Below are 22,527 nucleotides of genomic sequence, written 5' to 3'. Positions count from 1 at the left end.
TAATTACAGGATTATACATAAATTATGATCTAATTAGTTCTATTAAACAAAATTGCTGTATCCACATATATTTTTAATTTATTGTTTCTCCTGTCTCATAAAAATAAGTTAAGTTTGACTTTTTTGAATAAATTAAGAAAAATATATTTAATATGGTAAATATAACTTTTTATTAATTTTTCCTAATATAATCTCATAATTTTTTCCTAATTTAGCAGAGTGGGAGGTTCATATTTTAATTAGTGATTTAAGATTTGATTAATAATGTTAATAATAGTATATTTGTTAATAAAGATGCACATAAATACAATTTAAATAAAAAACTGTAAATATTATTTTTATCGAAAAAAATAGAACTGTGACTAATAAAAAATATTGATTAGAGTGGTAAGTGAAATCAATCCGGTAAGAGTCGGGACACGAGTGTATGATGAAAGCGTAAGGTAAGTGAATTTGAACATGCTTATCATAATCTAATTATGAAGAATCAAGAGGAGAATTTGATGGAACAAAATGCGAAGTGTGAGAGAGAATTAATTGATTAAGACGTAATCCAAATCTCTAATCACAGTAGAAATATTTTTGCTTTCCATTTCTTGGTTAGCTCCGTCAGTCCCGCCATTTGACACGTACACGTTCTTTTTCCCTTCTTCTCATTTTCTTTCCCTTTTACAGTCTTTGAATTTTCATTTTCATTTCTGTTTTCTTCTGTTAATCCCTTCCTTTGGAAACTACACAGCAGAAGAAAAAAAAAGGTGGGTAAGAATAAGAATATCGATCGCATTTCTTTCTATTAACTCTCTTTCTATATATATAATATTAGTGGTCAAAGAGATAGATAGGAAGAGAGAGAGAATGCGATGTTATGTTTTATATATAAAGTGAGCGTGTTTTGTACAGTGATGTTAGTGTAAAGTGTAAACGAACCCGAAGACAAAGCCGGCTGCGTAACGAGTGCGTTCCACTGCCACCAATCCCATTTTCATGTTCTTTTTTCTCTCTTTCTCACATCACCAGCAAGCAATTTCTCTCTAGCTTGCCCAAGAGAGTTCTTTTGATCTGTTTATATTTATAGATATTGGTGTTTCCATTACTTGGATTCCTTTACTTTGTTCTTTGACTCTTGGGATTGGAGAAAGGAAGCGATACCCACCACAGTTCTTTTGGTTTTTGTGATGAGATTTTTATGAAGGGAAATAAAGATTTGATTTTTAAGAGTATGGGATTCTGATCGAACTTTGTTTTATGCATCTGTGATTTGAGGAGAGGGTTTGGAGAGCAGGAAAATTTTTTCTTTTTAATTGATTTGTAGAAGATGGGTTGTTTTCCTTGTTTCGATTCAAGGGAAGAAGAAACTCTGAATCCACAGAAGGAATCTGATGATCGAAAACAGAGCTTGCCAACTGAAGCTTCTAATATTTCCAAATTATCGTCCGGTTAGTTTTTATTTTTACTAATCTATTTTTTCGCTTTATTATTATTATTATTATTATTTATTTATCCACCAATCTGATCTGGGTACTTACTGATTTTATATTTTCACTCAATTGACTGTTTGATTTTATTATGTCAGTTTTGTATGATGGATTGAATTGCATTCATAAAATTTCTTCAGAGCTTTAGATTTTAGGCTTTTCATTAAGACCAAAAATAAAATTCTTGTAGACCTTACCGGATTTTGATTCAATTTATAAAGGGTGCTGATTTCTTTAGTGAAAAGAGATCTTGTGATCAATTTTATCAGTTGGGTTTGATCTGGTTGATTGGTGAAGGGAAGGATACGGAGAATTCGGGGTATAATTGCCAATTTTAAAAAACCAAATTTTGGATAAATATGGCAAACGGTATCCGCCATGGTCGCTTTATGAGTTTGGTCTTCATTTTATTGGCAATGACTCGATCAAGGACTTCCTTTTTTTTTTTTTTTTCCCATTTGCATGCAACTATTTTATTTATCTTACCGTGTATTGATGTCTTGAATTATTAATCCGATTGTCCGGTCGGGGGTGAAATTTGCAGGAGCCGATAGACTCAGATCAAGAACTAATGGAAGGTCAAAAAGAGAATTCCCAATTCCAAAGGATGCACCTGGGGTCAATATTGCGGCTCAAATATTTACCTTTCGGGAGCTTGCAGCTGCAACAAAGAATTTTAGGCCAGAGTCCTTATTGGGAGAAGGAGGATTTGGGCGTGTATATAAAGGGCGCCTTGAGAGCACTGGTCAGGTAAATGTTGTGGATAACATTTGTTCACTTTATTATCAGATTCATAAACGCTGATTCTAGGCATTTCCTTGTTTCTGGATGAACATGTCTCTGCCTAACTTAAATGAGATTAAGAATCTTTAATTCGAACTTCTCATGATGATTTTGCGAAGTCTAGCATTTGAAGGCATAACATAGTCCCTCAATCAAATTCGTATCCTACTGAATTTAGTTTCAAACATAAGGTTTGGAGGTGTTTTCTTTTAGCATTTCCCTAACATCTATAGTGAATAAATATATAGATGAGGATTTTAGATTTTCTTTCTGATTATAACAGCCCTTCACAAGGTTTACAAAAAGAAAGCAAGATAGTGACAGCATGGCTATAGACTCCTTAAGCTGATTTTTGTATCCTGTAGTTGTTGATCAAATATCTCAAATTCTTATCCACCAATTATTCAGAATTGTAAAGTGAGTAGAATTCTATGTGGAATCAATGCGGAGCTGTTTAGTTTTTGGCTTTTTTCTAGCTTGTTATTGATGATGACCTTGCTCATTTCAAGCTGTTGCTAGTTGAAATAGGCCAATCCTTATGCCCTAAGCTTATTGATATTGTGCACCTATTATGGCATGTTGGTGCTAGATGACATTGCTAATGTTTCAAATTTCAAGGGAAGAGAGCTATTGCAGTCAATGCAGATAGCAAAATAATATGGTCCTTTCAAGTTAGACATTGTGCTCAAATTTATCAAGAGTAATGAAAAGTTTGGCGGGCATATATTCTGAGTTTAAAATTCTTATTCTACATTAAGAGACTTGTAACCAAATCTTGGTTGGGTGATTTTTCTAATGATCTTTATGCGTTGCAGGTTGTTGCTGTTAAACAATTGGATAGAAATGGCCTCCAGGGTAATAGGGAATTTCTGGTTGAGGTTCTCATGCTCAGCCTTTTACATCACCCTAACCTTGTGAATCTAATTGGCTATTGTGCTGATGGCGATCAAAGGCTTCTTGTCTATGAGTTTATGCCTATGGGATCGTTGGAAGATCACCTTCACGGTAATCTTGTTATTCTCCTCTCCTGAACTTTCAATTTCAGTTTTTGGTGTTTTCTTTTATTTGTCTTATCAAGAGCATTGTGTTCCTCTGTAAAGATCAATCATGCTATGTTATCTGTACCATCTGATTGATTGAAGCATGATAATACTGCATAATGGTACGAAATCAAAGTTGTCAAAAAAAAAAAAAAAAAAAAGAACAAAAAAAAAAAGAATTCCTTAAGTAGATTCCCAGTTATATGACAACTTAAAAAACACGATCTCTGTGTAGAGTAGCTGAAAGATTTGTCTTTTAAAGGTTGGCTAAAGCAAAGACAAGGCTAGGGTCAAATCAGTTGGACTTTTTGAATTTCTGCAATGACAGCTAAGATGACTCAGTTAAAATATATTGGCACTTTGTGCTGTAATGACTAGAAGACATATTTTTAAACTCTCTTTCTTCCTTTTCTCTTTTCTAATTCCTGGTGGATAAAATTGACATATTCCTTCAGTGGTAGATGAATGTGATGCATTCTTCTTCTCTCTTTGTTTCTTTTAAGTCCTTTTATTTAATCTCTAGCTCTTGGGTATTTTTGTTCAGCTGAAAACCTGCCTATTTAAGGAAGTTGGAATAATTTCATTTATACTTCATATGTCTAAGTTTTACTTAACGATAAATTTATACCCAAATTACAAATCCCGGGTTAATATGTTGAAGAGATAGATATAATTCTTGCAACTGAGCTAGACTGAACTCTAATTATGATAACAGTATAGTCTGTGAAAGTGGAATATCATTCATCTTAGAACTAGATGTTCAAGAAAAAGAATATGTGCATTCACTGGGTATGAGTTCAAATATGCAAGTTTGGGCACTTTATTTGGAGGGTGGTTGTTGATCCATGAGGTAATAGTAAACCAAGAACCTGTATCAACTGTGTTTTCATAATTGACTAGTTTTTACTTGTAAGATATTAAAACTATAAATTACTGCTACTTGTGACTATGGAAGCATAAATTTCAGTTTGCTCATCAATATTTGTGATAATAACATTAACTGCTTATTGTTGTCTCATGAATTCAAGTTTGCTGACATACCATGGCTACTGAAAATTTTGGTAGACATGTTGAAAGTATTATTTTCTACTCTCTACCCATTGATGTTGCTTTGACTGAGATACTTAATAGATAATTGGATGTGGCCTCCAAATTTCAAAGAATCTAATATTATAACCCAAGAATTGATCAAGTTACATGGTGAATAATGGGAGGCCATATATTGATATTACGACTGAACAATGAACTTTTGACCTTGAAATTTTTCAGTACCCGGCTTTGTTCTAGATAAGTTTTTTAGTATGGAAGCTCAAGCCTTGTTTTCTGCATTCGGAGAGGTGTAGAAGCATTGAATGTTGATATAAAATTGATGCATATTAGATATTTTACCAATTCTGTTTCTCACAATTGCCTTTGTTCTTCTTGAATGGTGGTTGATGAATTTTTGTCCAGATCTCCCACCTGAAAAGGAACCACTTGATTGGAACACAAGGATGAGGATAGCAGCGGGTGCTGCCAAAGGTTTGGAATACCTGCATGATAAAGCAAGTCCCCCTGTTATTTACAGGGATTTCAAGTCATCCAACATATTACTTGATGAAGGGTTTCACCCAAAACTTTCTGATTTTGGACTTGCAAAACTTGGTCCCACTGGAGACAAGTCACATGTATCCACCAGAGTTATGGGCACTTATGGTTATTGTGCTCCTGAATATGCCATGACTGGACAATTGACTGTGAAATCTGATGTTTACAGTTTTGGAGTAGTTTTCTTGGAGCTCATTACTGGACGGAAAGCCATTGACAGTACTCGACCACACGGGGAACAGAACCTTGTCACATGGGTAATACTCTGAACGTATAGTATAACCTGTCCTTTCATTTTCTTGTCTTACTGTTACATGCATTGTTTCACTGCCCTTCTAATAATTGTGTTGGTGGTGGTGGTGGTGGTTTTACAAATATGCAGGCTCGTCCACTATTCAATGATCGTAGGAAATTTTCGAAATTGGCAGATCCACTATTGCAGGGTCGGTATCCGATGAGGGGACTTTACCAGGCTCTAGCAGTGGCTTCCATGTGCATCCAGGAACAGGCTGCTGCACGCCCTCTCATTGGGGATGTGGTAACTGCTCTCTCTTATTTGGCAAACCAGGCATATGAAACTCGGGGTTCTGGTGATAAGGATGATAAAAGACACAGAGATGAGAGAGGTGGACAGTTATCAAAGAGCGAAGAAGGGGGAGGATCTGGTTGTAGATGGGACTTGGATGGGTCGGAAAAAGAGGATTCCCCAAGAGAAACGGCAAGAATGTTAAACAGGGATTTAGATAGAGAACGAGCTGTTGCAGAGGCAAAGATGTGGGGTGAGAACTGGCGAGAAAAAAGGCGACAAAGTGCTCAAGGTAGTTTTGATGGCAGTAATGGGTAGTATTCTGGCCATCATTTCTCCATCTTCTCTTCTTTCCTGACTTTGCCACCGGACTTGCGGGGTGAGGTGGGAAAGCATCAGAAGCTAAGCTTTGAGCTGGTCTGCCAACATGTTCTTAACTTTCTCTTTTAAATTTTTTACTCACTTTTTTAGAGTTCTCTTTTTGTTGAAACGTAGAGCAAGAAGATGATTATGAAGAAGAAAAACATAATTGAGTGTACATTATCTGCCAAGAGAGCAAGATAAGAACAAGACATTTAGAAAAAAGAAAAACAAAATTTTGAGTTACAAAGCCTGGGTCATGTTCTTCTTTGCTCTTGTGTAGGTTTCTTTTGAGCAATAACATTTCTGCTGTCTGTACTTTGTAATCTTGCTGAATGGCATTTTACCAACTAATTTCTGTGTAATCTTACTCAATGAATTTAAGCTACTCATCTTGTTCTAATAATGAATTGAAGCTTATAATTTTGAATTCCTTTTCAAAGTTGTAAGATTTATACATTTCTAATTAAATTACGATTCAAAGAACGGTTTCAAGAAAGGGATGCTTAGTTGCTTACTTTTGATGTGATGTGAATTTTTTTTTTTTCTTTTTCTTTTTCTTCTTCCAAGATATGATGGTAGAATAATTTTCTTACAATGCTGTAATTCCAACATTTTTATAGAATTATTATAAATTTAACATAAATGAAAAAATTGGAGCTATAAAGCCCATTTAAAAAATATATATATAGAGAGATATTATAATTAAAGAGGAGAGGAAGAGATTGAAATGGTCTGAGGGTCCCTGCTTTGCCATTGCCATTAGGCCAGGTTTCATGGCATGTGATGATTTCTTCCTTGCAACTACTCTATTATGAAAATGAAATGATTGATTATACTCTTTCCGTTCCGTAATATATATCATTTGTATACGTATATCATGACTTAGATTTATATACAGATTATCAAAATGATTGATTACACTCTTTTCATTCAATAATGTATATCATGATTTGTATATGTATATCATGATTCGAGTGAAAAATCAAATAATGTCGGAATTAACAGAACGAAGGTAATATCTTAAATGTTGATATTTTAGTTTTTTTTATATCTGGATTTAATTAATGATAATATGGTACTTTGATTATTATATTTTTTGGTAAGAAAAAAAAAAAAACTTCATCCGTCACAAAAAATATTTTTTACATTTCTTTTCAGATAAATTAAAAAAAAAAATACAATTAATGTAATGATAATTTATTTGTTTCCGTTTTTCATCTTATTCACATAAAAGACGATCTTTACAGAACAAAAAGGGTATTAAACAAGCGTAAAAACAATAAACTTGGGATATTTTTGACTCTGAAAATAAAAAACAAAATTGCAATTTGACAAAATTGAAAAAGGAAAGAAAGCAAGATAAGTATTATAGGACAAAAGAAATTACATTTTAAGAACAGTTAATGTACGGAATTTGCAGCAGTGGAACAACTATTGTCAGGTGTTTTTGTTGACTCTTGTGAAGGTTATAATCAGAATCAGCAGTAGAATGAAAATATCTAACAAGAACCTTGTAAAAGTTGCCACGTCTAAAGCATGGATTGCCCAAAACCAGTAGCTAACCATTGAAACCACCACCAACGGCGGTGGTAAATTGATAATAAATGCTAAAGCCAAGTCTAGGTCATATAATAAGTATGCATCAAACCTGTCTGATGCAGACAAATCTATTTAGGGCACCATACCCTCTTCTCAAAGGCCATATAATATGTATTTGATGTGATTTTTATTAGGTATAATATTTATTTCCACTTGAAAGTTACACACACTGTCTTTTCCAACTAATTATTTCTTTTTGTCATTAGTTACTGTGTATGTAACCGTTATAATAGATGACAAACTTCGTCAAGGTAGTATAAACCGTTATAAAGCCTTTAAAATCCGTTATAAAGTCTATTAAAGGCAATACAACCCACTAAAAGAGTAATCCAAATTTTAATGGAACTTGGAACATTTGGATCCTAAGGCATCAAAATTAATATAGAATGAATTGACATTTCAGTTGATATTTTCTCTGTCTAAAATATAATTCGTTTTAGTGTAATTATTTTGTTTCAAAACATAAGTCCTCGTTTTGAGTATTTTAAGAAGTAATAAATGATATTTTTTAATTTTACATTATTTATATTAGAAAAAAAACTATCTTTATATATTATCCTTTGGTTTTGAGATAAAAGGGTAATTTGTTCAAATTTTATCATAATTTAAGAGAATTAATTCTCGCGTAAAAACTTTAAACGATTTACATTTTGGACTGAAAAAAAAAAAAAAACCTATTTTTTAGTATTTCTCTTGTTTTATGCTTACATATAACACATACCTCCCTCATCAACCAAGGGAGGTAATAATACACAAAAAGGGAAAAAAAAGAGAGTATACAAACATTAATTATTCAGCCATTTATAATTAATACATGAGAACATATTAAACTGCAATTTCATTTGGATTAAGATCATTTGATGTTTCCAAGCTTCTCTCATTACTCTTCTTGCTTCCTTCCTCTATTTGTTCTTGTTCTTTTGCAACTTTATTCTCATCGGGTTCGGATTCGGGTCGAACATCCACAGGATAAACCTCAGAATTGCCTAATGTGCTTAGTATGACAATGCTCTTCAAATTTTTTTCTGGTAACTTTTCCTCTATAACCACCACCTTTGCTTTCCTGTAGATTGCATATAACAGCATCTGAAGTAGCCCCAAGATGAATCCTAAGATGTTTGGGAGCTAATCAAAATGAACAAAAACCAATTAGATTATCGAATTAAATAAAATTATTATTCAATATATTCAAAATACAACAACAATAATAACAAAGCCTTAATTCTAATAACTAGTTTACTACGGCTATATAAATCATTTCCATCTTGTCTCGTTCATAGCTAAATCCACACTGACGATAAGAAATTTTAGATCTTTTATGACAACTTTATTCCGTGTGGGTTATAAATCCGTTAATATATTTACAACTAATGAAAGGGGATACAAGGGATTGATTTTTCTTTATTATATTAAGGTTGTACTTGGTAAGAGTCTTTTAAGTAGTTTTTATTATTTTTTACAGTGTTCGGTAGCATAATGTTTGAACTATTAATTTAGACCGAGTCTTTTTCTTATTTAACACAAATTAATTTAAAAATATTGGGTAATTCTTTTTCTTATTTGAATTTGTTTTATTTATATTGCATTTCGTAAAAGTAAAATATATAATAAATATAAAAATATGAAATTTGTTTACATCAAACATATAATTAGCTAGATATTTTGGGACAAAGTCATCTTTTTTATTTTAATGTGGACCTCATATTCACATATTAGTACGACAATCATAAATCCATGATTTAGAGACAGATAGTAATTATAATATGTCCCACTTAATAATAATGATTGAATAGAACATGAGTAATTAATGTAAGAGCCGGAAAAATAACTTACAGCGACACACATGTTCTTTGTAGTAAAACCATAAGCAAACCACATAACAGCACTCAGTGTAAGGAAAAACGACAGAGTGAATGGCATGAACTCGACGCTTCTAGTTCTGACAACTTGAGCCTACATAATAAATTATTAAAAAAAAAATTAATTATTCAGTACTGGAAGAATCGAGAATATAAATAATATATATGTTTCTGAGAATTAATTAATAATATTTACTCACCACAATGCTTAAAGGAGATGCAAAAACACTGACAGAAACAGCAACACAAATCCAACCAAGAACCTGAACTCGGATCGAACCCTTCATTAGAAAATGAGTGAAGAGGACAATGGAGGAGAACAAAGCTATGTTCATGGACACAAGAAGTCTGAAAGTTGAGACCTGCAAATATATTATTTCATTATTTTAGTAATTATAAAATAAAATTCGATTAAGCATTTTAATGATTGAAATGTTATAATTACATATATACACACCCGAATTTCTTTGGAAGCGTAAAACATATACAGGAAAATGTAAATGGTCTCAATTGCACATCCAAATACGTTGATGGTGACAAGAAGGAAAACGTCTTTTTTGAGCATTGCATAATGGAGCCAAAGCATAGAACTGAAGAGTGCGACAAGGTATGGAAGTGAATGGAAACCTTCAGTTGATTTCTTTCTGTAAATTCTTAAAAATGTTGGCCTGTAATGAAAATTTTCAAAAAAACAAGAATTGATTTTTCGTAATTGCCTGTCATATTCAATAATAAAAAATGATTGAATGTAAAAAGGTACTCACACTGGAGCCAGGTACACCAACACTGAGATAATGTTGCCTACCATTTTTTGAACAAAAGAAAAAAAAAAAGCAATCATTAATTAATCATTTTTTGGTATTCTAGAACATTTTCATACATTAATAAAGAAAATCATATACTCACATATATAACTCATAAATACTAATATTATTATTATTTATTAAGAGGGTGGATCATAATTTTTCTTAATTCTTTGATTGTGATTCTCCCAAAATAAGTTTGATTTAATATATTTTTGAACCAAAACTGATTGGTGGATCATATTAAATTTAATAAAATGTATTTACATTATTTTTAAGCATTGGATAATCAATTAAGCAGCAGTTTTAACTGCACTTAATTGAACATTTGCAAAAGGGCTTCTTGCAATTAAGTCACACAACAAGAAAGTGAAATCAGTGATTTAAACCTATGAATAAACTAGAAGAAAGATAACCAGAAAACAAAAAGAGAACAAGAAAGAGTGAAGCTTGTATATATACCAAGGAGGCCAAATGCAAATGCTAATGGTTGGTGAGTGCTAAGTACTGCCATTATTAATAATCTCCGAATAACAAAGCACAAGGCTCTCTCTCTCTCTCTCTCTCTCTCTCTCTTTCTTTCTCTGTCTTTCTAGCTCTCTCTGAAACTATGGACAAAACAGAAGAAGCAGGGCCTTGAAGAAACCCTAGCTCTCTGTGATCTAAAGAAGAAAGCTCTCAACCTCATGCAGAAAGAAGCAATGGGTTGTTTGGATTTATATATTAAGAGGAAAATAGTAAGAAGTAAAATAAAAATAGAACAGAAGAGAGTGTGCGTAATGAACTCATTCTTGTTGCATTGACAAGTGGAGTCATAGTAGGTAGCGTAGCACAAAATCATTCTTTACACACAGCCACATATCTCTGAAACACGTGCCCCCACTTCGCGTCCCAATAATTCCAATCTTATGGCCTTTATTACATCTCATTTATGATCTATCTTCTTTCTTTCTTTCTTTCTTTTTTTAGTTTTTACTTTCTATCATCATCTTCTTGGAAATTAACTTAATTTACCCTAATTTGTACGTAACACTAACAATTTAGTAATTCACCTTATTCTTATATATATATATATATATATATATATATATATATATATATATATATATATATATATATATATATATATATATATATATAGCTAAGAGGGTGACTAATTAACCTATTATTCATCTCATTAAATTTTTCTACTACACAGAAAGATGCTTATTCAATCATTAATTATGAAAAATAAAACTAAGATAAGTCGGTATATAGTATATTTATTGATTGGATGATGATCAATTCAATCAAATTCGCAGAAATATATTGCATTATCAGATAAACTTTAGAGGCAGAATTAGCGTTTAAAACTAAAGAATCAAGTTCGGGAGTCAATAGTTAAAGGAATCAAGAAAATCTTGAAAGTTTAATTAGTATTTATATTCTTAGGCACCGTTCGGCAAAATTCGTTATTTTATTAGTTGTCAATTATCTCTAAAAGCTCTAGTTTATTAGCATTATATTTAACGTTATTGTTAAAGAGAGCGATGTTTTATAATACACTCTTTCAACTGCGATACGGTAAATAACAGAGATAACTAAGTTTTTGCCTAAGGCCTGTAAAATTCAGGGTTTAAAAACCTGGAACGAAGCTGTTGATGGAAAAATACACGCTTGGAAAGAGCGTGTTGAGGTGTAAGATATATTAATGAAGAAGTGAAGTTAGGGGATTTACGTTACTAAGATATGGAAAGTCTGTCATGCGTAAAGCTTAATTCACGTGAAGGTTTGTCCAAACACCCTTTTAGAGTGGCTTTTTAGCCGTTTCTTTTCTTATTAATTGTGTACAAATTTTCCTCTATTGTTCGTGAAAAACAGAAAAAAGAGTACGCGTAAGCCCTAATTCCCATTTCTGTTTTTTGTTTCTTGTTTGTTAGTAATATTCCTATATATATATTACAAATTCCGTGTGACAGACGAGATTATTTCCAAGCTAGCTCTTTGGTGTTATTGCAGTTATTTCAGGCAAAAAAGCAATGACAAAATACATGACATCTTCAACAATATAACACTAATGATGGTTTGTTATTCTTTTTTTCATTTTGTTCTTATTATGTATAAATTGTTAGGATTTGTTTCAGAATTTCTGCTAGGTGTAAACCATCACAGCTTGACAGCTTTCAGCTTTTTTTCCTACTTGGCTTCGCTTTTTCTTAAGTTTAACGGCGAATTCAGTGTCAGGATTATTAAATAATAATAATAATAATTAAAGTCAGTCGTGTAACATCCCTTCTCGGTCCACCCATTATTCGAATGAACCAAACCGAGACGCTATACTCTGGTTGAACCTATGTCCTGTCATGCTGATATCATCCTGCATGCTAAATATTATGTCATGTTTTTTTTTTTTTTTTTTTTTTTATACATAGATTGGAAAAATCTTACATAAAACTAGAAGAAGTTCCCTTTAAAAAACTAACTGAGCTCGCCAATCATGTGAATACAAAACACTCCCAATTAAACTCCAAACTTCCAACATCTCCAAATAATCATCAGAACACAATAACACTGTTATATTTTTATAACTGTATAAATCCTCAATAGGATTTAATATCCATCAAATAATTGCATTCATTATATATATCAAGTCTTAGTGAACTATTTTAAAATATTTCATGATCAATCATTTAATAAGTATTATTCTTCTCTCTAAATACTTACGCCAAAATAATTACAGGCTTCAATTATATTTCAAATCATATAATCTCTAAAAATGTAATAATTATACATGTCATAATTCTTAATTATCTAACTCTAAACTAGTCACTTCTGCTTTGCTATTACTCTTCAAATCTTCAAGTCGCAACCACGATCTTCAACCTATGCGTGATAAAAATCGACGCGCTGAGTATAAAACTTAGTGGTGCTCATAATTTACATATTTACCAAAGTTGCGATGACAATTTACTTAAAATACAAATAATTTAAGTATCAAACTCAGTGGTGCTCATAATTCACATACGTACTATTTCAGACACAGAAAAATGGGGCGTTACAGGTCGGTCCATCGAAATTTTTAATAACTATTTTGCTTGAGATAATTTATGAATTACATAAGATCTAATATATTTTGTCATATATATAACAGTGGACTTCTATCACTATCCCATGCAATTGTACTTGCAAGCAAAATGCTTCAAAGGGAGATAGCTAGAAATGAAAGAAGAATCGCTTTCATTGGCCACTATGAAAATTGAAAATTACATGTTCATGCATACCATAGATGAAATTTAATCTGAACCAGACATTTGTCTCAAGATCATAATAAATACAACTAAACAACCCTTGTGATGTCACCCATATATAATTGTTGAGTGTTTGATCTAGAGAGATCTCCAATCATTGAAATCTACAGAGTTTTTTTTTTTTTTTTCTTCAATTTAGAAGGCCCAATATTCTGAATTAACACCACGAGCTACACAACAGATGCAATCTTCTCCTGTGTCGCTAAACTGGTAAAAATTCTTATGGTTGAGAGAACTCAGACTCAAACTCGAGATTTATCACTTTTTGTATTCATAAGAAGACCAACCAGACTACGCATTACAAAGATATACATATATATACATACATGACATGTAAGTCATGTATAATATAAATAGTATGCGAAAACAAAACTTCAAATTCAAGTCAAATTGACAAACACTAAAATTAATAATTAATTAAAAAAAGAGTGGTTGTGTTTGAAAATTTCTTCGTATTTGGTTTTGAATATACATATAATTATTGAGATGGTGGGGGGAACAAGACAACATTGAGAATTTTGTGGAATATGGTAACCTTAGAAGATGGATATATATTAATTTTTGTGTCCAATTACTTAACAACATGTAATTTTAAGCAAGGAAAACATGATTTTTTTTTCTTTTTTTAGAATAATATTTACGTTATTATTATATATGCACTGATTTGAAAGATCTATTTATAGACTAAGAATTGACATTTGAAAGATTTGGGGGGCATTCTTTGTTATATACCTAGAGAATGAAATTAAATGTCTAAATTGAAAGAATTAAAAGCTTATATATATATATTTTTTTTCAAAAAGAAAAGTAATTAAAAGTTAGATTCTTTTCAATATTAATTAAATAAATTTATTACATAAATTAAGAAAAATTAATTAATTTTTATGATGTAAATAACATTTAACCGACAACAAGGCAGATGCATATATTATTGGTGCCGCAATCTTGAATTGCATCCAATAATTGTGTGAAAGAAGGTGAGGCATTAAAGAGCATATTTTCCTATTGGAGCTTTAACAAACCGTGTTATCTTTTTTTGTCTAAAAAAATAAAAATCTACTCTACTATAATCTACTCTAATCAGCTGGAAATCATTTGATTACGTGCAAGATGGAGCTCTTTAAATGGCTTAATTTTCTTTCTTGATTTATTAAATTATAATACCTTCTGGGACCATGATAATCCTAAATTACTATTATATCTCTAACTCAATTATCTTTATGTGGAACTATTAATTTCAATCAATGTACACAAAGTTTCGTATGCAACTTCATCAATCAACATTAACAAAAAAAAAAAAAATAAATAAAATAAACTTTCTTATCTCATCCATAAGATAATTATTATTATTTTTTTTTTTTTGTAAATCACGGTTTTTGGAGGACCGTCTAATTCGGTCCGGGTTTAATTACAATTTGAATGTAACTTTTTTAATTTATTAGGAGGTGTGATGAACCAATTATTTGATTTCCCAAATAATTAGGTCATTTTGAAGTAAATAAGGTGAGTTGTCTACATTAATTAATCCTTAACACTTCTGAGTCGTTAATTAAGAAAATACTTGATGATGTGATTTGTTGAAAGTGATACTGTAATAGCAATCATTAACAACCAATTTCGCACTACTCAATTACTTTAATTAAATTAAATAAGCTGGGGACCTTTTGTGCTTCCAAAAAAATCTTGAGGCAGTAATTAAATAATAATTTATCATTAATATTATTTTTATTAATTAATGCTAATTAATATTGATGCAGTAATTTAGCGATCGAATAATTATATTGCAATATTAAAATATTTAAATTCGAATAATTTCTCTATATATATATTTTAAGTATTAGTGCAAAAGAAATAAAAAGATAAAGTTATATATTGAAAATGGCAAAAACATTCTTAAAACTATACTTGAAGATAGAGATGCGGGAAGAGAAGGTGAAGTCTCTTCATATGATGAGCTTCTAATCAATTTTGTAGCTTGAGTTCTTCGATTTTCAACGTTGCTCATTGCATTGCACATCTGGCATCCAAGTGGACAACAAATAATAATAATATGTTTCAGTGTACGAGGACATTACGAAATGTTACGTGTATGGATTTCTCTTCGTAGCAGGTTGGCCTTCAACTCTTCTTTCTGTTTATGATTGGAAGGTAACAATAATTGTTGTTTAGAACTCTATCTTATAAATATCTAAATTTGAAATAGTTGCCGTCTGGGGTTCTATGGTGTAGTGGTTAGCACTCTGGACTTTGAATCCAGCGACCTGGGTTCGACTCCCGGTAGGACCTATTTTTTAAAGAAGTATTTGCCAATTTGATTTACTGAAGGCGTCTTCAAAATGTTCAAGTAAAATATTGGTGAGCTTAACGTTTTTCAATAATTATCCTCTTTTTTTTTTTTAATATTATAAAAAAAAATTAAAGATTATTATCATTAATTATTCAAAATAAAAATACAGAAAACATTTCTAAAAAAGGACAAGTTGAGATAAACCGAATCTTTTAAGTCTAATTTCAGCCCAACAAAGCCCACGCTACTTGTTAAAAAGTCTAATTTCAGCCCAACAAAGCCCACACTAGTTGTTAAATAGGTCCAACCAAAAATATTCTATGATTTATAAATTTTCTGATTTAATTGCTTAAATAAAACAATCCATGTCTTTGTGTACATATAAGGATATGGAATTTCTAAAATCTCTAATGTATAATAAGATATGATGAAAATTAATTAATTGATTGCGAGCCATATTTAATTCAAATAGCTAATATTTACGTTATGAGTTTTCAAATTAAATAGCATAAGTAAATTTTTGAAGAGGATTTGAAAAAGAGTAAGGTTCTCTAGTCTAAAATTTTTAGAATTAAAAATATTTATTTACATTGAAATATGATATAAATATATTTTGTTAAGAAAACATATTAATTGTACTTTAATTGACTGCTTAGATTAATATCATCTTGAGAGTCAAGATAATTAAAAAATTTTAGTATTTTAATGAGCTCTCTAATTTTTTCATATTTTTAAATATTTTGTAAATAAATTTTAATGATATGTTTATTTATTTATCTTGTGGAAGAATATCATAAATACTTATATTTATTGGAAGTTTAATTTATAAACTCGTGTCCTTGCTTCTCACATGACTGTAATATTATTGATTGACTTAAATAAAGTTTTTTTTTTTTTTTTTTTTTTTGTCACCTTATCATTTCCGATTTTCCTTCACTTTCTCTCATTTTCCTCTCCCTTTTTTCACTTAGGATAAACGAAAAATGCAGCAATACAGAACCCTACAGATCTTACAAAAATCCCCAAATTCACGAGTTTTTCATTTATATCTCAACCGTCCACATCATCGCAATGCCCTATCACGTGACTTCTTCACCGAATTCTCCGCTGCCCTCTCATCTCTGGACCAGAATACAGACGCCGCCGTCATCGTACTCTCCGGTACCGGCGATCACTTCTGCTCCGGCATCGACTTCAAAGCACTAAATTCCATCACCGACCATCCCCCATCCTTCGATAGAGCCCGTGCCAACGAGAAGCTCCGACGAGAGATAAAGGTTTTACAGGATGCGATCACTGCGATCGAGAGGTGTAGGAAACCCGTAATAGCTTGTGTCCATGGGGGTTGTATTGGCGGGGGTGTTGATATTGTGACTGCCTGTGACATCAGGTATTGTACTCAAGATGCATTCTTTTCAGTTAAGGAGGTGGATTTGGGGATCACGGCGGATCTCGGGACACTCCAGAGGCTGCCTGGTATAGTCGGTTATGGTAACGCGATGGAATTGGCTTTAACGGGTCGGAGATTCTCGGGTCAAGAGGCCAAGGAGTTGGGTCTGGTTTCACGGGTTTTTGCATCTAAAGAGTCATTGGATGAAGGTGCAAGGCTTGTAGCTGAAGGTAAGTTCGTATCTTTATTCTCTTAATTCTCTGACAATTACAATGAATGTGAATAATTTGTTACTAAATGATATGATCTGAACTAATTAAACTGTGTTATAAATGTTATAAACAGACATGATCACTCTCTTATAGCACTAGGTATTGTATAATGTATGCATAATACATGTGTTCTTGCCTCGAGAGATTTATCAGTAGTGTTCTTGTAGTAAGGGAACACGGAATCTATTAGAATTCTTATTTCTGACCATGTTCATTAGTAGACATATAAGGAGAATACAATTTGTATCCTGGACAACGCTTTGAATTGGCGGAACAGCCAATGCTAGGATCCTGAATAGCTTGGATGACCAACCCGATAATAACCTTGAGAGGAAGCAAACAGCTTCCCTCATTACTTACCAGTGCTCCAAGAACTTGATGGCATGTCTGAAACTGAATTCTCTTAACAACCCACTTGAAGATCTTTGATTGATTGTCCCTGGCAATGACACCAATAGACCTCACCTTCAGTTTTTTATTCACAGAAGTATCAAAGTTAATTTTCAACCAGTGTCGCAAGGGAGGCCTCCAAACTAATCTTCTGGCTTGCTGATTTTGTCCCTGGAAAAGAGAAAGGAAAAATGGTGGTGGGGTTTGGATATATCATATATGGCTGTGCATATATTTCATGAATCACTGACATTTGTTTCCATGTTGCGTCCTGTCCAGTATGAGTTTTTGGCAGAATAGTTATGGTGGCATATCCTTATACAGTCTCATAACTGTTATGTAAAGACCTGTTCATGGACTGAGCCCATACTTGGAAAATACTGAATATTCAAAAACTCAATCCATAATTTTCATCATGGATCGAGGCTCACCATGCAGTCCACAAACAGGTGTAGGTGCTTGTTGAGACTTGTGTTGTTGTGTGACTGTTTTAGATTGATATTTTGATTAGATCAATTGTAGATGTGGTTCGAAATTGGTCTTTTTTAAGATCTCTATAGTTATTTAAATCATCATTCTTAACATTGCTAATCATTTTTGTATTTTATAAAAATTCAATAGCTAAAGATGATTTGTTCTGATTCTTAATTTGGTGTTGATTTTGGCCAGAGATTGCAGCAAAGTCTCCTCTGGCTGTCACTGGGACAAAAGCAGTCTTACTAAGAAGCAGAGACATGAATTTAGAACAAGGATTAGATTATATTGCAACTTGGAATTCTGCAATGCTTGTATCTGATGATTTAACTGAGGCCATTAAAGCACAAATCCAGAAAAGAAACCCTACCTTTTCCAAGCTTTAATATTTGCCTTGTATGGTGGCTTCATCTCATTTGCTCAGATTATAGAATAAGTGTTTTCTTGACACGTATAAATGTACTAGAAGCTGTCTTTTAGTCTCAAAACTACTCTGTCTGCAATTAGAATTAATATGTACCAACTGTATTTATATCTATATATGAACGTGAGACTCCTATCATGTTCTAGTGCATTCTGCAACAGTCTTTCTTTTTCTTTTTCTTTTTTCCTTTGCCCTTTTCTTTAATGGTAAGAGGTCCAATAAAAGCTTTCCTTTTCTTTCTTTTTTTTTTCCCTAGAAAAAAACACATCCATATTTTCTTATGTTTAAAATTTTCTTTATCTTTGAAAACTTTTTTGTTTCCTTTATAGAAGATTCAAATCGAGATTTTTGTAGAAATCTGAGAAAAGAATGATGTATCTAGAACTCCATCATCATCAACCATTGAATATTCAGGGAGAAAAAAAGTCTAAGTTTTAATAGGTATTAAAGCATAATCTAATAATAAATGTATATATAATAATTTAGACATGCATCTTTAAGACAATCCAAAAATAAAATTATTTTTGTAATTCCTTGTATATATGATTTGATAACCCTGAACTGTTCTTAATTTAAATAGAACAACATAATTTATCTATTCTAAGAAAGAAAGTTACTTTGTCATTCCTAATTTACCAACTTTAATAATTTTGACTTTAACTAAATCATTCAATTTTAGCAAAATAAATATGGAATTTTTGTAAGAAAATATAAAAGTATATTTATCAAAAACACAAAAACTGAATGGACATGTAATCCACGTATGAAAAACATTCCTCTACGTTTCCATTAACAAATTTGAAAGGCTCAAAACACCATTTTCCCCCTTGAAAATATCTCTTCTGTCTTAAAACTGATAGTATGATGTAGAAAAACCGCAAATTACTCTCTTTCTTCATCTATCAAGAAAATCCCAATCCAAATTAACCAAGAAAAGAAAGAAAAAAGGGGGAAAAAAAAACCAATGCTACCTCATTTAAGTGGAATATTCTATCTATTTCTATTTTCTCCCTTTCAAGAATATGCTCTCTTTTTTCTTTTTTTTTTTCTCAATTTATTTATTTTATTACATATGTTTTCTTTTTCAAAATTAGACTCCAACCGACCCTTTTAAGTACCATCCCTCCATCCCTTGCATTTGCCTCGCCCTGCAGCCTTTGTCAAGACAGAGCTACGCATTCTCATCTGAGTCATCATTCTTGAAATCCTTATTTCTACAAAGTTAAAAGAAAGATGGCTCTCAAAGCTGTTCATGTATGTGATGTGCCAAATCTTGATCAAGTCCAAGAAAGTGCAACATTAGCCCTCTGCTCCACCTGTTTCTCCAATAAAAGTTCGGTTTCTTGAATCACAATCTATGATATAATTTTCATTTCTTTACTATTCTTGGTTATTTATATGGTTACTTCTTGAATGATATTTTCAGGTGTTAATGATGATGATGGTGATGATAACAGAAAGTCTGTTCCATTTAAATTCCCAAAATTTGTGGTGATGGGTCACAGAGGGAGTGGAATGAACATGTTACAATCTTCTGATAGGAGAATGAAATCCAAGAAAGAGAATTCAATCCTCTCCTTCAATGCTGCAGCTAAATTGGCTTTGGATTTCATTGAATTTGATGTTCAGGTGAGTGATCGGATTTTTTTTTTATTATTTTACTTGTTATTTGTTGTAAATGTTAATGCTTTTAAGATTATATTCCTCACCCGAACGCCAAAAAGCTGCATTTAGGCTTGTCTCCATCCGCGGAAAACTGCCACCGATTAATTGAGGATTATGGATTTTTTTGTCATGTAACCACGTGGACTTTTTGTTTTCCATTTTGTCACCTTTGTTGTCTGTATCTATAAGTTGTAAAGTGTCGCTGTTTCTTGATGTTTGTGCAGACTTAGAACAGATAGAACCAAATTGGATTAAGACGTAATTGTTGTGTTTGTATAATTGTAGATGTTTGTTCTACCCTTATATCATCTGGATAATTCACAATTGTAAAACCAGTGAATTGGACAATTTTTGCTGCGTTTATTATGTTACAACTTAACCAAATATATTTTTAATTTAAAAATTAAATAAAAAATACAACATGAAATATGTAATTGTTAACTTTTAATTAATTTGACACATTTTGTCAGAACAACAATCTCCTTTGAAGAGTACTAATTGGTTTGTTTCTGGTGTCTTGTTGTGTCAAAATGTTCCCCCTTTCTTCTTTTACTATTGATGAGGGAAGCTCCTTTAGAAAGAATTCTGTAAACAAAAACAAAACATATTTGTTGTAGGTGACCAAAGATGACATTCCAGTCATTTTCCATGACAACTTCATTCTTACTGAAGACCAGGTCAGTTGGTTTTTGCTTTTTATATGTTTAACCTTACCGTTGTTTTAATATTGTAAGAATTTTCTTCAACAGGCTAATCGTTAATGCTGATTTGTTAAGTAATGCTAAATTTTCTAGGGTGCCATTGTTGAGAAAAGAGTTACAGACCTCACTTTAGCTGAATTTCTCTCCTATGGACCCCAAAAGGAGGCTGCACATGTAAGTATATATTCATAATTTGTATGATTTTTACTGTATTGATATTGTTGGTAGTTCTTTTTTATACTCTATTGTCATCAAAATTCAGGTGGCAAAGCCTTTGTTCAGGAGAACAAAAGATGGGAGAATCTTTGAATGGAAAGTTGAAGAAGATGATCCTCTTTGTACATTACAAGAGGTTTTTGAAAACGTCCATAGTACAATAGGCTTCAATATTGAGTTGAAATTTGATGATCAGATTGTCTACAAACAGGAAGATTTCGAACGCATTCTTGGAGCAATCCTGAAGGTATTCTTGCGAATTAACATCTGTTATTTACCGCTTATTTAGTGTAAATGAATTTTGAAGTAAATAATTCATTTCAAAAATTGGCTAGGTTGTGTTTGAGCATGCTAAGGATAGACCTATCATGTTCTCTAGCTTTCAACCTGATGCAGCTCAATTGATGAGAAAATTGCAGAATAAGTATCCTGTAAGATAACTTTCTCATCTTTTTTTGATTCTGTAATAATATATAAATTATAGATTTTATAGAATTGAAGCAAATGACCGTGCTCCATTTTCTAAATATTACAACAGGTATTCTTCTTAACTAATGGGGGATCAGAAATATATGCGGACATAAGAAGGAATTCATTGGATGAAGCAATAAAAGTTTGTAAGGAAGGTGACCTGCAAGGAATTGTATCTGAAGTCAAGGCTATCTTTAGAAATCCAGAAGCAGTAACAAAAGTTAAAGAGTCTAAGCTTTCCCTCATCAGTTATGGCCTACTAAAGTAAGCATTGAATTGTTCTCGGTTTTTTTGCTTTTTAGTAACATTTACTAATTGGGGTTTTCTGCAGAATTGATTAGTTTCACTAACACAGTAAAAAATAGTTGTGCATTTCGCAGCAATGTGCCAGAAGTGGTATATGTGCAGCATTTGATGGGCGTGGAAGGGGTGATCGTTGACTTTGTTCGAGAGATAACAGAGGCAGTCTCGGATTTATTTGATCCTGCGAAAATGAGTGAAGAATTAAGATTACTAAGCAAGGAAGGGAATATGCAAGTGGAAATTCTAATACCTGCTGAAATATCAGTAGACAGTCTCACTTGTTCAGTCACTATATAATCCTGACAAAGACTGTTTATTAAATCTTCACTGTATAATTCTTGTATATGTATATATATATTTTCCAAGAAACGGGTTACTTCATGTACATGAAAAAGAAAAACAATAATTAGGTTGGATATAATACTATATAAGTAGTGTCATTTTCTAACATTAGTGATTCCTTGCTTCCCTTCTGACATCTGCATTAGAGTTCTGTCTTGTGTAATACATTAAGCATTAACTGAACTTGGTTTTTCATCAGATGGTTGCAGTGAATATATAATAGAGAGAAAGAGAGATTAAAAGATTGGGACTATAATAAACAAAAAGTAA

At 31.9% G+C, this 22,527-nt stretch overlaps 4 protein-coding genes and 1 non-coding gene across 6 annotated transcripts; 4 read left to right on the top strand and 1 right to left on the bottom strand.

Moving 5' to 3' along the window:
- Positions 1-749: 749 nt before the first annotated feature.
- Positions 750-6,177, top strand: PBS1 (Protein kinase superfamily protein). The gene is made up of 5 exons (XM_012230354.4): positions 750-1,436; positions 2,020-2,225; positions 3,074-3,263; positions 4,751-5,142; positions 5,268-6,177. Exons 1-5 carry the CDS (start codon positions 1,316-1,318, stop codon positions 5,727-5,729), a joined length of 1,371 nt encoding a protein of 456 aa, XP_012085744.1. The 5' UTR covers positions 750-1,315; the 3' UTR covers positions 5,730-6,177.
- A 1,852-nt stretch (positions 6,178-8,029) lies between these two features.
- SAG29 (senescence-associated gene 29) lies at positions 8,030-10,755 on the bottom strand. The gene is made up of 6 exons (XM_012230355.4): positions 10,498-10,755; positions 9,997-10,033; positions 9,690-9,900; positions 9,433-9,594; positions 9,207-9,326; positions 8,030-8,498 (listed from the first exon to the last, which is right to left on the bottom strand). Exons 1-6 carry the CDS (start codon positions 10,547-10,549, stop codon positions 8,199-8,201), a joined length of 882 nt encoding a protein of 293 aa, XP_012085745.1. The 5' UTR covers positions 10,550-10,755; the 3' UTR covers positions 8,030-8,198.
- Positions 10,756-15,536: 4,781 nt separating this feature from the next.
- TRNAQ-UUG (transfer RNA glutamine (anticodon UUG)) lies at positions 15,537-15,608 on the top strand. Its single transcript has one exon. It is a non-coding gene; the product is annotated as a tRNA-Gln (tRNA).
- A 906-nt stretch (positions 15,609-16,514) lies between these two features.
- DCI1 (delta(3,5),delta(2,4)-dienoyl-CoA isomerase 1) lies at positions 16,515-18,709 on the top strand. Its single transcript, XM_012230356.4, has 2 exons — positions 16,515-17,229; positions 18,331-18,709. The coding sequence occupies exons 1-2, from the start codon at positions 16,593-16,595 to the stop codon at positions 18,519-18,521; spliced, it is 828 nt and encodes a 275-aa protein (XP_012085746.1). The 5' UTR covers positions 16,515-16,592; the 3' UTR covers positions 18,522-18,709.
- Positions 18,710-19,584: 875 nt separating this feature from the next.
- LOC105644865 (glycerophosphodiester phosphodiesterase GDPD3) lies at positions 19,585-22,453 on the top strand. 2 transcript variants are annotated; one of them, XM_020683614.3, is made up of 8 exons: positions 19,585-19,892; positions 19,986-20,188; positions 20,842-20,901; positions 21,019-21,099; positions 21,188-21,388; positions 21,477-21,572; positions 21,680-21,876; positions 21,993-22,453. In XM_020683614.3, the coding sequence occupies exons 1-8, from the start codon at positions 19,793-19,795 to the stop codon at positions 22,210-22,212; spliced, it is 1,158 nt and encodes a 385-aa protein (XP_020539273.1). In that variant the 5' UTR covers positions 19,585-19,792; the 3' UTR covers positions 22,213-22,453. The 2 variants fall into 2 exon arrangements, with proteins under 2 accessions (XP_020539273.1, XP_020539272.1); XM_020683613.3 differs by having other exon boundaries at positions 19,624-19,892; positions 21,978-22,453.
- The last annotated feature ends 74 nt before the right edge of the window (positions 22,454-22,527 follow it).

The sequence above is a fragment of the Jatropha curcas genome, chromosome 3 (genome assembly GCF_041381405.1).
Source record: "Jatropha curcas cultivar XTBG-Jc1 chromosome 3, XTBG_Jcur_1.0, whole genome shotgun sequence".
Lineage (NCBI taxonomy): Eukaryota > Viridiplantae > Streptophyta > Magnoliopsida > Malpighiales > Euphorbiaceae > Jatropha > Jatropha curcas.
This window is presented reverse-complemented; position numbering and strand designations above follow the sequence as displayed.

Coding starts and splice junctions, on each gene's coding strand:
- PBS1 (XM_012230354.4), top strand. CDS start 1,316: ATGGGTTGTTTTCCTTGTTTCGATTCAAGGGAAGAAGAAACTCTGAAT. Junction 2,226..3,073: donor GCCTTGAGAGCACTGGTCAG/GTAAATGTTGTG, acceptor TATGCGTTGCAG/GTTGTTGCTGTTAAACAATT. Junction 5,143..5,267: donor AACAGAACCTTGTCACATGG/GTAATACTCTGA, acceptor ACAAATATGCAG/GCTCGTCCACTATTCAATGA.
- SAG29 (XM_012230355.4), bottom strand. CDS start 10,549: ATGGCAGTACTTAGCACTCACCAACCATTAGCATTTGCATTTGGCCTC. Junction 10,034..10,497: donor ATTTGCATTTGGCCTCCTTG/GTATATATACAA, acceptor AAAAAATGGTAG/GCAACATTATCTCAGTGTTG. Junction 9,901..9,996: donor TTGGTGTACCTGGCTCCAGT/GTGAGTACCTTT, acceptor TTTTCATTACAG/GCCAACATTTTTAAGAATTT.
- DCI1 (XM_012230356.4), top strand. CDS start 16,593: ATGCAGCAATACAGAACCCTACAGATCTTACAAAAATCCCCAAATTCA. Junction 17,230..18,330: donor TGCAAGGCTTGTAGCTGAAG/GTAAGTTCGTAT, acceptor GATTTTGGCCAG/AGATTGCAGCAAAGTCTCCT.
- LOC105644865 (XM_020683613.3), top strand. CDS start 19,793: ATGGCTCTCAAAGCTGTTCATGTATGTGATGTGCCAAATCTTGATCAA. Junction 21,100..21,187: donor CCCAAAAGGAGGCTGCACAT/GTAAGTATATAT, acceptor ATCAAAATTCAG/GTGGCAAAGCCTTTGTTCAG. Junction 21,573..21,679: donor AATTGCAGAATAAGTATCCT/GTAAGATAACTT, acceptor ATATTACAACAG/GTATTCTTCTTAACTAATGG.